The sequence below is a fragment of the Camarhynchus parvulus genome, chromosome Z (genome assembly GCF_901933205.1).
Source record: "Camarhynchus parvulus chromosome Z, STF_HiC, whole genome shotgun sequence".
NCBI classification, from domain to species: Eukaryota; Metazoa; Chordata; class Aves; order Passeriformes; family Thraupidae; genus Camarhynchus; species Camarhynchus parvulus.
The window spans coordinates 12223465-12238724 of record NC_044601.1 but is presented as its reverse complement, the minus strand read 5'-3'; the positions used below and the strand labels follow the sequence as shown (position 1 = coordinate 12238724).

Sequence of the window (15260 nt, the reverse complement as noted above, 5' to 3'; positions counted from 1 at the left end):
GGCCTTGGCAGGTGCTGTACTGGCCTGGGAAAACACTTACGCCTTTATCCCAAAATAAGGAGTCTGGATGGCTTTAATTTTCCTTGTGTGCAGTGATAGCTGTGCCTTTTCCACTGGTCTCAGAAAAGCCCTCTCTGAGTTTAGAAAGTGTTGCTGTTTTGTCACTGACTTTAGCTAAGTTTAGTACCAGAACAGCAAAAAGGAAACCTGTCCAGGTGTGGCCCATCTTTCCACTGGCCTAAACTGCCAAACTGTAGAGCACACAGAGCTCATTACAGCATGCAAAATTTACAGATTGCCATAGACAAAAACAATTTGTCTCAAATTTGTCTTTTCTTGGTATTTGGCCAGTAGACTGGATTATAGGATCACACAGAATCACAGAATTGTTAGGGTTGGAAAGGATCTCTGGAGACTGTCTATCCAACCCTCTCTGCCAAGGCAGGATCACCTAGAGTAGAATGCATTGAGGTAGGATTTTAATATCTCTGGAGAGGGAAACTCCACAACCTCCCTGGGCAGCCTATTCCTGTGCTCTGCCAACTTCAACATAAAGAAGTTCTCCCTCATGCCGAGGTGAAAGTTCTTGTGTTTTAGTTTATGGCCACTGCTTCTCATCCTGTCACTGGGCACCACTGAAAAGAATCTGGCATCATCTTCTTGTCACCTGCCTTTGAAATATTTGGATGTATTGATGAGATCCCCTCTCAGTCTGTAACGGACTGAACAGGCCCAGGTCCCACAGTCTGTCCTAAGACAGAAACTCGAGGACCCAAATTATGTTTGTCTCCGCTGGACCTTCTCCAATAGCTCCCTGTCTTTTTTAAACATCATCAGTACTGACTGACTGAGTCTAGCTCCACTAGGGAAGTGTGAAGGGTGTACCTGATTGCACAAAATCCTTCCTTCCCCTGAAGGCTGAACTACCTTCTCCCCCTCAGCCACACCTGGAGGGAGGGGGCAGAGTGTGACAGAAGCAGTGACATCAGGACAGCACTAACCTATGTGAAGGCTGGCCTGTAAGTGCCTGAGAAGCCTCAGCTGGGGTGCTTCAGCTGGCTAGTGCTCAAATGGCTCCAAAAGAATCATCCTGCTCCTACTGTCATCTTACTGGCACTGGCAAGGCAGCACATCAAGTGCTGTGTCCAGTTCTTGGCTGCTCACTTTAAAAAGGACATTGATGTGCTGGAGGATATTTGGAAAAGGGAACAAGGCTCACGAAAGGACCAGAAAACATGTCTTATGAGAACTAGCTGAGGGAGCTGGGGTTGTTTAGTGTCCTGAAGAGGAGGCTCAGGTCTGACGCCATTGCTCTCTAAAACTCCCTGAAGGGAGTGTGCAGTGAGGTGGGGGTCAGTCTCTCCTGAGGGGCCTGCTGTGAGACAAGACGAAATGGCCTCAATCTGAGACACGGGAGATTCAGATTCGATATTAGGAAAAAAGATTATCACTGTCAGAGTGGTCATACATTGGAACAGGTTTCCCTGGGAGGCGGTGGAGTCCCCCATCCCTTTTGTTTAAGCATCTGGACCTGGAGATGTGGTTTGAGTTACAGTGGCAGTGCCAAGTGCATGGCTGGATGGGTGACCTTAAAGTTCTCCAGACTCGCTGATTCTGTTATTTGTGCAGGCTCACAGGGAGCTGAGCTCCTGAGAACTCGTCACGCTGCACTTGCCGCCTCAAGCCCGGCGTGCCGGCACGGCCCGCGAAGGAAGGAGAGGCCGCGCTCCGCCCTGCGAGAGCGACACCGCGCACGGCGCCTGCGCCCGCCCGCCCGCGCTGCACGACATGGCGGCGCTGTGAGGTGGTCACGGTGCCTGGCGTCCCTCGCTGCCCGGTGTCCCTCGCTGCCCGGCCTTATCGCTCGCTCCCTCCCTCCGCCATGAGGAACCTGCGGCTGCTGCGGGCCGGCGGGTGCCGCTCCGCCGCCGCCACGGGCACGCCGCAGTGCTTCTGCCTCGGCGCCGAGCCTGGCGCGGTTCTCGTGGGCTCCCAGTACGGGCTGGTGGAGCTGCGCCCCGGCGAGGACTCGGTGAGGGCCGCGGCTGCGGGGCAGGGTTCTGGTGCTTGCCGGCGTGTTGGGGTCGGCTGTGGTTGCAAAGCCTCCGCCGGCGGCAGCTCGTCGGGAATTCGCCTGGCTCCCGATGCGGCTCGCGCTTCCTGGCGGTGTCTGCGCGGTCTTGGATCCTCCCGCTGCTCCCCGCCGCCGCTTGCTGCTGTCTCACGGTGCCGTGGAAGCCGCTGCACTGTGATCTCCGTGGCTGAAGAGGCTTTCTGTGCCTCTGAAATACTCTGTCTGCCTTTTTAAGAGCGTGGCTGTGTTAAACGCGTGTCATTCGCGTGGTTTAGTCTTAGGCACGACCTGACGAGCAGTTGCATCCGGACAGATTCACAAAACAGAACCAAGCAGGCAAAGAGGTGGTGAAGAGTACAAGAGGAAACTTTGTAAACTTTGCACTAGGGAGGAAAACACGCCGACATACCGCTAAAATAATAGAAGGCTATTGAGTCATTAATTCCTGTTAGAGCGGTGTTGCTTTCTTCTCAGTGTGCAACTCTGAGGCATCTAATTCCTTCAGTACATTCAATTCTGAAGTTAACTGACAAAAAAACTTTGGAGTTTTCCAGGGATTTGATTTTCAAAGATTGCTGTACCTTAACCATCCAAATTATTTTCCTTAAAAATTAATTTTTATGCTGTGTCTAGTAGTCTGCGTGTCCCCTTAAGAGCGGTGGGACGCTTTAAGTAGCTACCCATGCTCTTCTTAATGTTGATACTGTGGTGAAGCGTGAAAAGGGTATTGAAAGATGATTAGCGGGGCAAATTGGAAGTTGTGTATTGTTTGCTCCCATATTTCAGTTTTCTCATTTTCTTCTATCACTTTTACCATAAGAGAAGTACTTGCGAGTTGGTTTTTTCTGGTGCCATTCACACACTCTCTTCTACTGTGTAGTGCTTTGTGTCACTGCAGTAGGATGAAATATACCTATGTCTTTTACGCTGTCATTCCTGCAAAAATCTCAGGGAGGTGCTCTATAATTAGTAAGCCATTGGCCTTTCTGTATCAAGGTGTCAAGAGAAGTTTCCCTGACTGTGGATGGGTTCTTGCCTGAGGATGGAAGTGGCTGCATCGTTGGTGTTGAAGATCTTCCAGAGCAGGAGTGTGTGTGTGTTGCTACAGCAGCTGGAGACATCCTACTGTGCAATCTGAGCACGGAGCAGGTAACATGGCAGGAAAGACTCAACTGTACTGAGGAAATTTGGAGGAAAGAGTAACATTTAAAATTTCTTTAGTGGCCAATTGTACACTCATTGCATACTGAGCTGTGGCTAGTTTACATTCTCTGGGCAGACAAACTGATTTTTGTGGTAGACAAAATATATACAGTCTGTAAAAGAACTTGAATTGAAATGATGGCTTGCCTGTCCACAGCCTGCATCCTCTGAATTTGCTCAGTGGGCTCCTAGCAGCAAAGGATCTGCTGGAGAGTCTTAGAGAAACAGGATGTCGCTGAGACTAGGTAAAGAATAAAGTAATCCATTCATAATCCACTGTGTGGATACCGTTTTGTTATCAGTAGATGCATGTTGGCATGATTTAGGAAATGGCAGAAACTGAGATACTTGTTTTCTCTTCCTTCCTCAATGTCTTGTATCATCTTCATTAAGACACCACAACAGCACCCTCTGAAATCTGAATCAGCTCCCACAATACTAGTCCGACAGTGCAGGTTTAAGTGGACATGAGATGATAATGGTCTGTCTGGGTTAGCTGTAAAATTGTGGTTATTTGCAGCTTGTCTGTTTTGGTTCATGTTTGCACTTGATTTGCAGATACCACTTAAATGTGCAGTTAGTGATCTGAAAAATGTGTCCTGTATTGCAATTTACAGTATATCGTTAGGGAATAGAAATTATGAGAGCTTTTTGGGTTTTTGGGGTGTTTGGTTTTTTTTGTTTAGTTTGTTGGGGTTTTTTTCTTTTCTTTTATTTTTTTTTTGTTTGTTTGTTTGTTTGGCTTTTTTTTTTTAATTGATAGTTGCATCAGGTTTAACATCAGATTCTTTATTTTGTGGGGTTTTGGCTTACTTTTCTGGTTTTTTGCTTTACTTTCTAGTCTTCTTTTGGTGCAGTCTGGGCACCAAGAAGGAGGTCTGGAAGACTCTTCTACTTATTCTGAAACCCTCTCTATGTGAGCGATAGTTACTCTGCTGACAGGTGCCCAGTCTCACTTTTCTGACCTGGAAAGATTGTGACCCCCAAGCCTAATTTCTTCAATGGCATCATGTTGCTTTTTATCACAAGTGATATATTTGTTGTTCTGTTCTATGCCTTTTGCAAATCAGTGTAACCATGCATAACAAAAGTTCTCTGCCTACTGCTATTACTTGCTCATGATGGCCCAGTAAAACTAGTCCAGCTTTCCATAAACTCTGACATTGGTGCAGGTATATGCAGTTGTCAAGTTCGGCATTCATGGGCTGGTCAGAATTTAACCCTGTGTTGGAATTCTCTAGGCAAGAATCATTATGTCAGTGTTTTGTTACTGAAGAATATTTACCAATGTAATCACAGGCCCTATCAGCCCATATTAGTATTGACACTATATGTGCTGACATAAGATTGAGAGCTGCAGAGTGAAGCTGTTTCCAAAACGGTGTATGGTAGAATGTGCTAGACTCTACATTACCTGGGTTCTTATTCATAAACATTCTAGAACTGGTTTTAGTCAGAAATGTGTCTTTTGTTTTGTTCAACACAAAGTGTGAAGTTAGACTTTAGATTTTTTTTTAAGTAGAAGGCAATTTTCTTTTTCCCTGGTGACTGTTTGCTTTTGTGCTGGGATAGTGCTGCCCTCATGTTCCTGTGATCTTATTTTGGTCTTGTAGGTGGAATGTGTTGGAAGTGTGGACAGCGGTCTGAGTGTGATGAGCTGGAGTCCTGACCAAGAGCTCGTTTTGCTTGCAACAGGTATCAACAACAGCCTGTAAGCTTTCTGCCTGTAGGAGTGAAACTCTCTATGGCCAAAGCACAAAATATAACCAAGATTGAGAGAGAGATGAAAAAGTTACAAGACTGGGACTAGGACTTAAAGTGGAAAAAACTCTACCGGATCCTATGTATTAGATTTCATTTCATGGTTCATAAGGTGTTTCAGAGATCCAAGCAGAAATTGGTTAGGCCCAAAAAGCTGCTTTGTGGAAGAGTTTTTAGTCCTTAAAATCTTCCCAGGGAGTACATTTGATCTTACCTCAAAAGCATAAAGACTTCTTTATATCACCATTTGGTTTCTTCATAACAAAAACTGTTTCTTGGCCTTTGGTATGAAGTATATGTGTCACAGGCCCTAATTAACTACAGGTGTGACTCATCTAGAAAATAAAATTAGCTTCAGACAAAACAGAATCATAGAGTGTTTGAGATTGAAAGGAAACTCTGGAGATTGCCTATTCCAACCACCTTGCTCAATGTGTGCTACCTAGAGCAAGTTGTTTGTGGATTTTGGCCAGTTAGGTTTAAGACCCCACAACCCTCTGGGCATCCTGTTTCTATCTGTTACCATCCTCAGAGTAAGAAAAAACCAATTTTCTTAGGTTTTAAGGGAATTTTCTGTAGTTTAGTTTGTGCCCATTGCCTCTTGTGCTGTCGCTCAGCACCACTGATGAGATTCTTACCTGGAAAGATTGTACCTGAAGCCTTCTCTCCAGGGCAGTCTGGCTTGTCTCAACCTCCATTCATGTGACAGATTTTTCAAGCCCTTAATCATCATTTTGATCTTTTGCAAGACTCACTCCAGTATGTCCTTGTCTGTCTTGCACTAGGAAGCCCAAAAATGGAGTCAGCATTCCATATTTCTCACCAGCACTGAGTAGAGGAGCAAGATCACCTCCCACAGCCTGCTGGGAGCACTCCTAATGCAGCCAGATGCTGTTGTCCACCTGTGCAGCAGGACGTACTGCTAGCTAGTTCAACTTGGTGCCTCAGGAAACACAGTTTATTGGTTTTTGCCAAGCTGCTCTCCATCCACTTGATTCCCACTCTGTCTTGAGTTCCTAAGATTATTATTTTCCATATGCAGGACATTTTTTTCTTGTTGAGCTTTATGGATTGATGGGCAGCCCATCTTGCCTACATGACAGAGTCCCTGTGGACAGCTGCACAACCTTTGCTTTTCCCAGCAAAAAAGCACATCCAGTGCTTTTTTGCAGCACAACCAGTACCTGCTGCTTTTCCCTGTTCTATGTCATCTACAAACTTGCAAAGGGTCCCATTCTTTGGATCATTAAGGACAATGTTAATCATTGTGCCTGGTGTCCAGGGGCACGCTGGTGACTGACCTTGAGCTGCACTTACTGACAGTGGTAGCAAGCTTTTGAGCTTGGCAGTTCAGCTGGTCCTCACTGTCCTTTTATCTATCCCATACATCATGGGTTTGTCTGTGATGATGTGGCACACAGCATCAAAAGCCTTATTAGAGTCAAGATAAATGAAATCCACTGTTCTCCCCATATCCACAAGCTGGTCATCTCATTGTAGGAACTTATCAGGATGGTATTATTTCCTCTTCTAAAATCTATGGCGACTATTCCCAGTAGCCTTCTTGTCCTTCATATCTGCAGAGAAAAGGAACCAGGTATTTGTTCAGAAGGTGGAAAAACTTATTAAGGTTAGGCCAGGAAGCATATTTTTGAGGAGAAAAACTTGGAAATGTTCTGTTCCAGTTTGAGGTTTCATGCTTTGAAGGATATGTTCTCTCTAGTACCATGTTTTCTGTATTCAGGTCCATGGCAGAACAAAAGGAACACACAGGAGAACAATTGAGTTTTTATTTGCTGCAGATACCATTACCAATGCTGTATTTTATATCTGCCTTGCAGGTCAGCAGACACTCATCATGATGACAAGGGATTTTGAACCAGTTGCTGAGAAGCAAATCCACCAAGATGAGTTTGGAGAAGGTGAGAAGTGCACTGAAATTAAGTTGCCCTAGCTGATGTAGTTGATATGTTGTAAGCACATGGAAAGTAAGGAAATGGAGCTCAGCACTTTGAGGCCCCAGGAGACATTTTATTTACATTGTAGTGCAGCTGGACAGCTGAAGGGTAAAGTCAATATTATTACTTGTCAGCATAAATTCAAGTAAGGTTCATGTACCAATGTACTTTCTAGGCTACATAACTTCCCAGCAGGTTTTTAGAATAAAATCTGGGAAGAAGGTGTGTCATGATTGAGTCAGGAACGGGAGTGAGGCAACACATTAACTCTCTTCAGCAGGCTAATATGAGTTTTATTAGAAACCCGTTCTTTTTGTGCACCATTCCTGTACAGGTGGACCTCACTGGTCATGTAATCAACATCCTGTCACCACTGGCTAATTAAGATGCCCGTTGGTAAACATATAATGGGAAAACAACTGTTCAAAACACCAGCTGCAAGATTGTTTTAATTCTTTCTCTCAACCTTCTCAAATCTCCCCAGAACAATTCCTGGGAAAGTTTATCTGGCTTTCTCTCTCTGACCATACTCTGGCATCCACAAAGGTGTGGGTTGCTTGAGGCTGTAGTTGTGTACATAATGCACAGTAGTTAAGGTATTGTCTGGAAATCTTCCACTACAAGGATTATTTCTTCTCCAGGAAAGTTTGTTGCTCTTGGCTGGGGTAAAAAGGAGACACAGTTCCATGGATCAGAAGGGAAACAGGCAGCACATCGCAAACAGACGGTATTATACTGCTTTTCCTGTGTCAAGCCGATGCTCTCTCAGGGAAAACATGCATAAAGAGAGTTTCTGTTATTCCTGTGATGCTGTTTTGCCACCATCTTTCTGGTAGTTCTCTTCATATGCTGCTTCTGTTTGTTCCTGTGTTGTCTGAAATCATACATTTTTATCTTTCTTTGAATTCAAGCAAGCATCAGGGAATATTTACTTTTCAAACAGAGCTCAAAGTAAGATTTGCAGCCATTCCAGCATCAATCTTAAGCAAATCTCAATTCACCGTGTGTCCAGCTTATGCACTGTTGTCTGTAATTAGAGACCCCAGTGAATGGGAAGGATAGTGTGTGGTCATGTGAAGAGACAATCATATGCACTTGTAGGAGGAGCAGATTGAATTAAATAGTTTTAATTCTAGTGTTTCCTAAAACAACATGTTGAATAGTGAGTTTCTAACTTACTAGTCTTGACATTTTTAATGGATGGATTTCATCCTAAGGCTCTTGAAAGAGCAGTCTGTTTAGACAAAGTCAGCAGGTGCCTTCCCAAGCTTTGATGCCACTTTCTTTTGTGTGACTTCAGGAAGTGCTACCAACATCAGCCTGGGATGATGGCAGGCCTCGGGTGACGTGGAGAGGAGATGGGCAGTTTGTTGCAGTGAGTGCTGTCTGTCCAGAGACAGGTATGGCACCCCACTTCTTTGAAATACCAGCTTGTGTAAAGGGCTTCTTAAGCAGAATCTAGGTAAGGCAAGGACTGTTTGTGTCTGTTGACCATTTAAAGTGAGGTGAGTTGAGCTATTTAATTGCCCTTTTCTCTGCTGTGATGTTCTCAGAGCCATTTTATAGATACAATATTTTGAATATTTTCTGTGTGGTTTGGTTTTCAGTTCTGTGAGATGCCAGGAGGGAGTATACTTTGCAGATACTATCTGAACTATTTCTTTCACCTGCTCAAGCTTTAAGCAGTACTTGATAGGCTCTCAATGCCAAATGGATTAATATGTTTGGGTTCATATACCCACTGTCCCTCATATTAGAGTTTAGCCTTGCACACTTTCTTTAAGATACTGGTGATACTTTTCCCTTGGTTCTGCCCTGAAATCAAAGAGGTAATGAGCATATGCATTACTTCTAAGACTGTGTGTTCGTGGAAAACTGTACATTACTTCTAAGACTGTATCATAGAAAGCTGATGTTTTCCATGATAAATACTACTTTCTGAGCAGTTTAAATGTATTGGTTAACATACTGAACTGCATCAAACTGCATTGCTCTTCCACTTGTTTGGATTTTTACCTTCAATACTTCAGATTAGGGAGGATTGTAAATTTATAGCTTGATTTTAACATTTCTGTGGTGAGAGCTGGAGCAGAAAATGATTATGACTGAGCTGCATCAGACTGAAATTTCTAACACAGTTCCTTTAGTCACTTGCTTACTATGGGAGAACCTCCTGACACAGAATAAATTCTTAGCCCTTAAAGTGTACAAGAGAAATCTCCTTTTATGCATGTGCATCAAAATTTGCTCTTGTACCCTCACAAAATTAGGAAAGTCTCTTCCCAGTTTTCTTAGACTTTTGTGTCATTGCTCTCTCAACCTGTAGGTGCTCGGAAGGTCCGGGTATGGAGCAGAGAGCTTGTGCTGCAGTCAACAAGTGAGCCTATCTCAGGATTAGAACAAGCACTGTCCTGGAAGTGAGTGTCTGCATGCCGACAGCAGTGGTGCTTGTTATTCCCTGGTCACAGTCTTTGACCAGCATTTTAATTTCTTCAGCATTTGGTTGATTTTTCCCAAAACTTGAAGAAAGTTGCCTTCTGATTCAGCATAAGGAAGAGTAGCCCTTTAAACCCTGAAAATCCTAATACTTCCATCACAAGTGGGAAGAAGGGACAGAGCCTCTGCATAAAGTCAGTGTCAAGTGGGTTTGGGCTCAGCTGTATAAAAAGAAATATTACAGGTTCCTTTCCTAGTGCTGACATTTATTTGGTCACATATCATTTGGTGGCTGTCATAAGCTCTGGTCTGTGCTGGATCTGTGACTGTCTGAACAGTGCTGAGAAGAACACATCCTCTGCTGCCTTTGTCTTCATGTCACTGGAAAAAAATGTGAGATGACGGGGATTTAGAATGACAGTTAGGGATTGTGTAAGCAATGAATTTTCATTTGGCTCTTTTTTAAGGCCCTCAGGAAACCTGATAGCATCTACACAAGAAAAACCCAACAGACATGATGTGGTTTTTTTGGAAAAGAATGGACTTCTTCACGGAGAGTTCACCCTCCCTTTCCAGAAAGGGCAGGTCAAAGTAAGTTCCTTGTCTGAGCTTCTTTGATGAGTGTAATGGAGAAGAGGACTAGATCTCTTCCAGATTTTAGGAAAAGGTTTTTAACTTAATACTTTGTGCTTATCTAATGGGAGAACTGACCTGAAAAGAGAACAATGAAGAAGCCTGTGGAGAAGATGCAAGCCCGTAGTACAAAGACACATAGTAAAGGATGATTGTAGCCCTGGGGTACTTCTGTGCTCTATATACTTTATACTAGGCAAATGAATCAAAAGTACTTTTCAGCACGTCAGTCATTGCAAGAGTGAGGTTATATACTCACGTTATCCCAAATAAGTGAGAAGCTATTGCTAGGGTGTTACTTCAGCTTCTGTGCCTGGATGCTGAGAGGTCTTTTGGCAGATGCTTAAGTCAGTGTCAAGGAAAGCAAAGAGAAGGCTGCTGTCATTTTTGTGGCCTCTTCATCTGTGGTCTTCTCAGGATCCCTTGTCAGGAGCTTTGTGATGCACACGGGCTCTGTTTGTGTATTAGCTGATGTACCTTTTGTTGTTGGAGCCCGTCCTGGTCTTGTAAACTTTCTGTGAGCAAGAATATCAGCAGCAGCCATGTTTATTTCTGCAGGTTAACGAAATGCTTTGGAATGCGGATTCTACAATCCTGGCTATATGGCTGGAAGACCTGAAGGTGGAAAACTCCAGCCCAAACACTTATGGTGAGAGCACTCCATGGAGCTCTGGCTCTTAACGCTTGCCTAAAAATGTTCTTAGCAGCGGGTACTTACCTGCAGGGTAGGAGACACTGTGGAGGCTTGCAAGTGGCTTTGAGAGCACTGTGCTGGTGTCATGGTTTAACCACAGACAGCAGCCAAGTGACCCCACAGAGTCACTTGCCCACTTCCCCACCAGCAATATCATGGAGAAAATCAGGTGGGTGAAAGCTGGAAAACCCATGGGTTGAGATAGTAACAGTTCACTATGAAAAAGAAAAAGCCATGCGTGCCATAAAAAGCAAAGCAAGGAACTAGTTCACCACTTCCCCTGAGCAGGCAGGTGTTCAGCCATGTCCAGGACAGCAGGCCCCATCACGTGTAATGGTTACTTCTATTACAGAAGAAAAATGCCGCCAGTTCAAATATCCCACTTCCTTATCTTCCTTATTCTTCCTCTCACTTTATATATGAACATGATGTCTTGTGGTCTGAAATATCCCTTTAATCACCTGGGGTCACTTGTCCTGGCTGTGTGCCCTCCTGACCTCGTATGCATCCCCAGGTTCCTTGCCAGCTTGGCAGTTTGGCAGTACAAAAAGCAGAAAAGACCTTGGCTCTCTGTAAGCCCTACTCAGCAATAACTAAAACATCACTTACTCACCAATAACTAAAACATCACTTTTCCATGCTGTGTTCAACCCAAATCCAAAACAGAGTCCCATACTTGACACTATGAAGAAAATTAACCACCCCAGCCAAAACCAGCTCAGCTGGTGAGGAAGAACTGGTAGTTCAGCCCGAGTTTGAAGCATCTTCCAGGCTGCTGTAACTGGAAGTGGTACAAATGGAATAGTAAAGGTCCTTCATTAAACCAGGGGTACTGTCTCAAAGGGTAGCTCAGTGAATTTTAGGATTGACTTTTGCACAGCGTGTTATTTTCTTGTGCTGTGTGTTGTATGACATAGGTCATGGACTGAAGACTAGAACTGTTATTTTAATTGCACTTAACCCACCCATAGAAGGGCAGTGGTGGTTGGGAGGGATGGTTTGAGCTGGGTCTCAAATACTGGTCTGTGGTAACTATTTGTTTTTCTGCAGTTCAGCTGTGGACCACAGGGAACTATCACTGGTACCTAAAGCAAACTCTACACTTCGGTAGCTTGGAGGAAAATCAGTTGGTGTCACTGCTATGGGACCGAGAGAACGTGTATAGACTGCATATACTCTGCCAGGGCTGGCATTACCTCTTCTACGACTGGCACTGGACCACAGACCATGGGCTGGGGGAGAATAGTCAACATATGGCAAATGTGGCTGTCATAGATGGAGGTAAGGAGTGGGACAGCTTTCCAGCTCCAGGGTGAGAAAAAGTGAGGTAGCCTTTTGTATTCAGTTCTTCTTTTAGTTGTTGCTACAGCACTTTTAGGGAGGGATCCATGTAATTGATAGATGCTTCAGGGTTAGCTCAATGAAGATAACCACTAAGAGCACACCAACCATTTTTCTGTAACATCATTTCTGCTTCCTATAGAGAATCCAGTAAGAGCTTCACTAACATTTGGACTGGGGTTCATCTTGGATTTTCTTCTCTTTTCTTCCACAGATAAAGTGCTTGTCACAGCCTTCCAGCATGCTGTGGTGCCTCCACCCATGTGCACCTATGAGCTCCAGCTCCAACAGGCAGTTAATCAGGTTGCGTTTCACACAGATCCCAAACATAGTGGGGACATGGCTATCCTGGATGCTGATAACAGGATCTCTGTGTACAGATATGGTGAGAGCATGTTGCAGCCTTTAAAAAAAAACCCCTGTGTTCCTGAGAACAGTACCTTAGGAGACTGGTTAGGTGATGGTCACTTAAATCTTTACACAAGACATACTTGGTTTTAGTGTGAGTTCAAGCTCTGCTCTCATTTCCAGTAGTTTGAGTGACATAGAAGTATTTTGGTGGTGCGTTCACTTTGTGAGAAGACAATGTTTGGCACTTGACTATGTCATTGTGCTGGTAATATTCCCCTGCCTAGCTTCAGCTTGAGTGCAGCACATGGTATCTTGCATAAGCTGCTCTGATGGCATGATGATGACTGTCACTGGGAAGTGTCTTGAGAACCTGTGTGGGGCACCCAGCACTTCCCAAAGCAGTTCTATACACAGTGTGCTATGAGGAAGCAGCTGTTTTGTACCGCAGTGTTGGAATGTGACTGTCTTCCTCAAAGTGAGTGTTAATGAGAAGTAACATTTTGGCTGTAAAAGTAGGGATGGCATTTTCTGATGTTTTTAATACTTGCACGAAGCATCTACTTTTTGTAAAGATTGAAGATGGAAGGGGCTCTGTTGGGTGGTTGTCTAAACTCTGCTTTGTTCTGCTTTGTGTTTGCTAGGACAGAGTACAGGCAATGACCCTTCTGTCAAGTTTGGAGCTGTGGGAGGAAATGGCTTTAAAGCAGCTGTAGAAACACCATACCTGGATAAAACCTACAGGTAATGAAGAACTACTACAGCTGTAGAGGGGAGAAGAGGGTTGTACCTGACTGGATGCTTTAGAGGTCACAGCTCTTACCACTTTTCTCAAGATTTTTAAGAGGCTATCAGATAACATGGTTTCATTTTGTGGACACTGTGCCTGCAACTAGTGCTTTGAACATCCTTTACTGAGGTCTCAATCTAGCAGAACCAGTGACTGTTAATGACAGCAGTGAGATATCTCTTCCTGTGCCTTCCTGTGTCTGTTGCATAAAGGAATGATGGTGCAGTGCCCAGGCCCATGATCACATCACACAGAGCAACAGAGCTGCTTGCATGGCAGAGACAATGATGAGGTTAAAAATCCCACCATGCTCCCTCTTTGTTCCTAGAGGTAGTTGGCATGGAAGCAGTACTACATAGGGAAAACAGATGGAGCTTCCTAGGTCTCATCCTTTATCTCCAGCTCAGCCTGTGGCAGGATTCATGCTTTGGGTATTCGTGTTTCTGCACTGGAGCCCTCCCAGCCATGCTGTATATTTAAACAGCCAGGCTGTGCTTAGGAAGTCCTCTGCCTCTTTAGTGAGGCAGCCTATTGAAATCAGGTTCTATTTGTGTCCCAACCTCTCCTATTTTGTGACAGAGTTGATGTGAGCAGCAGCAGCAATGAAGTGATGAATCCTCTGGGGCTCCGATTTCTCACCTGGCTGCCAGATGATAGCTTCCTTGTTGTTGGTCAAGGTCAGCATGCTGCTCAGTCTGTCCTTCACCATCTGACTGCAGTGCCTCACGTGGCTGGAGCTGAAGAAGAGTGCCTGAATTTACGGTACAAGAGATCTGTCAGTTGTGGCTGAAGTCTGAGAATGCTTTCTGGACAGTGCCTAGAAGGAATTAAGTCTCTTATTAGCCTGGAGGCCATGGGTTAAGGAATTTGGCTCTCTTCTGAGAGGAGAACCGAACAGCTCATGAGGCTCCCTACTGGTCAGCACTTGCCTATAGTCCTGATGCCTACGCCCAGCTGGCAGGGGTGCATGCTAGACCTGCCTGTATCAGTACAGGATAACTCTGTTCCTTGGAATTTGAGGCCCTTGGGGGAGAGGGAATGGCACATGACACTGAATTCCTCCATTCTTTTTCCCACCATTATCAAGGTCCAGGAGGGGACCAGTAGCCATCAAAATTGCTGTCCTCTTCCTTCTTTTCCTCCTCCTCACCTGCTGGTCTTTGTGGGACCAGTTGAGCTAAAACCAGACACAAAAGAAAGCCACCTGGAGTGCAGAAATACGGGAGGGCTGCTTTTTGCAGCACTCACCTAGCAAAGACGCAATGATTGCACATGAACTGTAGAACAGAAAAAGAGGAGTGTGTTTGCGGAGTGCTGCAGTGCAGACAGTGACCAGCACAGTTAGGCAGATGCCTGTTGGCTGGAGTTGCTGGTGCTCTGTGGTGCCGCTGTCAGCTGGCGTAGGTGTGAGAATGTGCACAGGTGCAGAAGATCCTTACATGAACAAAGTATGTCCATGCTGGAGATGTGCATCTTTTCGGCTGGCTACAAGAAAGGCAGGAACGAAGTATCTGCTCTTAAGTGTGTCTGCTGTGACTGGCATTCTGTATGTCCTCTGTCTTGCATCAGGTTGTCAGTGCCTGTAGATGGAGAAGTGATCAGCCTGTACTGCAGCCCGGTGACCAGAACTGTAGCTCTGCAGCTGACTGATAGGCGGATCCTAAAATACCTGTGGGGTAAGCTGGGCCCTGTTAAAGTACCTGGTCTTAGGGTTAGTTGTTACATATTTCTTAAAAGGTTTAATGAGATGATTTGACTTTCGGGGACTTGAGTGACTCTTGCTGTGTAGTTGGTGCTGCTTTTATATTTCCTCTCCTTCCAGAAATGGGCTGAAATTAGTGATTTGTGTCACAGTTCAATTAAAGGTAACTATATATATATACACATGCATACGTTAACACGAATACGCACGTACAAAGTTCAGTGCTGACTGACTGCCACATTCATAGATCTTCTCTCTCATTCCACAGTGGAATAAAGGCACCACTGAGCCCCTGGAAGTTACCACCTTCTTGTCCACTG

At 44.8% G+C, this 15260-nt stretch overlaps 1 protein-coding gene across 1 annotated transcript in view; it reads left to right on the top strand.

Annotated features, from left to right (window-relative positions):
* Window positions 1-1772: 1772 nt before the first annotated feature.
* Window positions 1773-15260, top strand: part of ELP1 (elongator complex protein 1) — a 33835-nt gene continuing 20347 nt past the window's right edge. The window contains exons 1-14 of the mRNA XM_030968135.1: window positions 1773-2032; window positions 3071-3223; window positions 4891-4972; window positions 6880-6960; window positions 7638-7723; window positions 8297-8396; window positions 9323-9413; window positions 9900-10023; window positions 10624-10714; window positions 11810-12040; window positions 12315-12485; window positions 13093-13192; window positions 13818-14000; window positions 14808-14914. Of these exons, the coding sequence (XP_030823995.1) occupies window positions 1883-2032; window positions 3071-3223; window positions 4891-4972; window positions 6880-6960; window positions 7638-7723; window positions 8297-8396; window positions 9323-9413; window positions 9900-10023; window positions 10624-10714; window positions 11810-12040; window positions 12315-12485; window positions 13093-13192; window positions 13818-14000; window positions 14808-14914 (1750 nt within the window). The 5' untranslated portion in view covers window positions 1773-1882. The remainder of the gene's footprint in view (window positions 2033-3070; window positions 3224-4890; window positions 4973-6879; window positions 6961-7637; window positions 7724-8296; window positions 8397-9322; window positions 9414-9899; window positions 10024-10623; window positions 10715-11809; window positions 12041-12314; window positions 12486-13092; window positions 13193-13817; window positions 14001-14807; window positions 14915-15260) is intronic.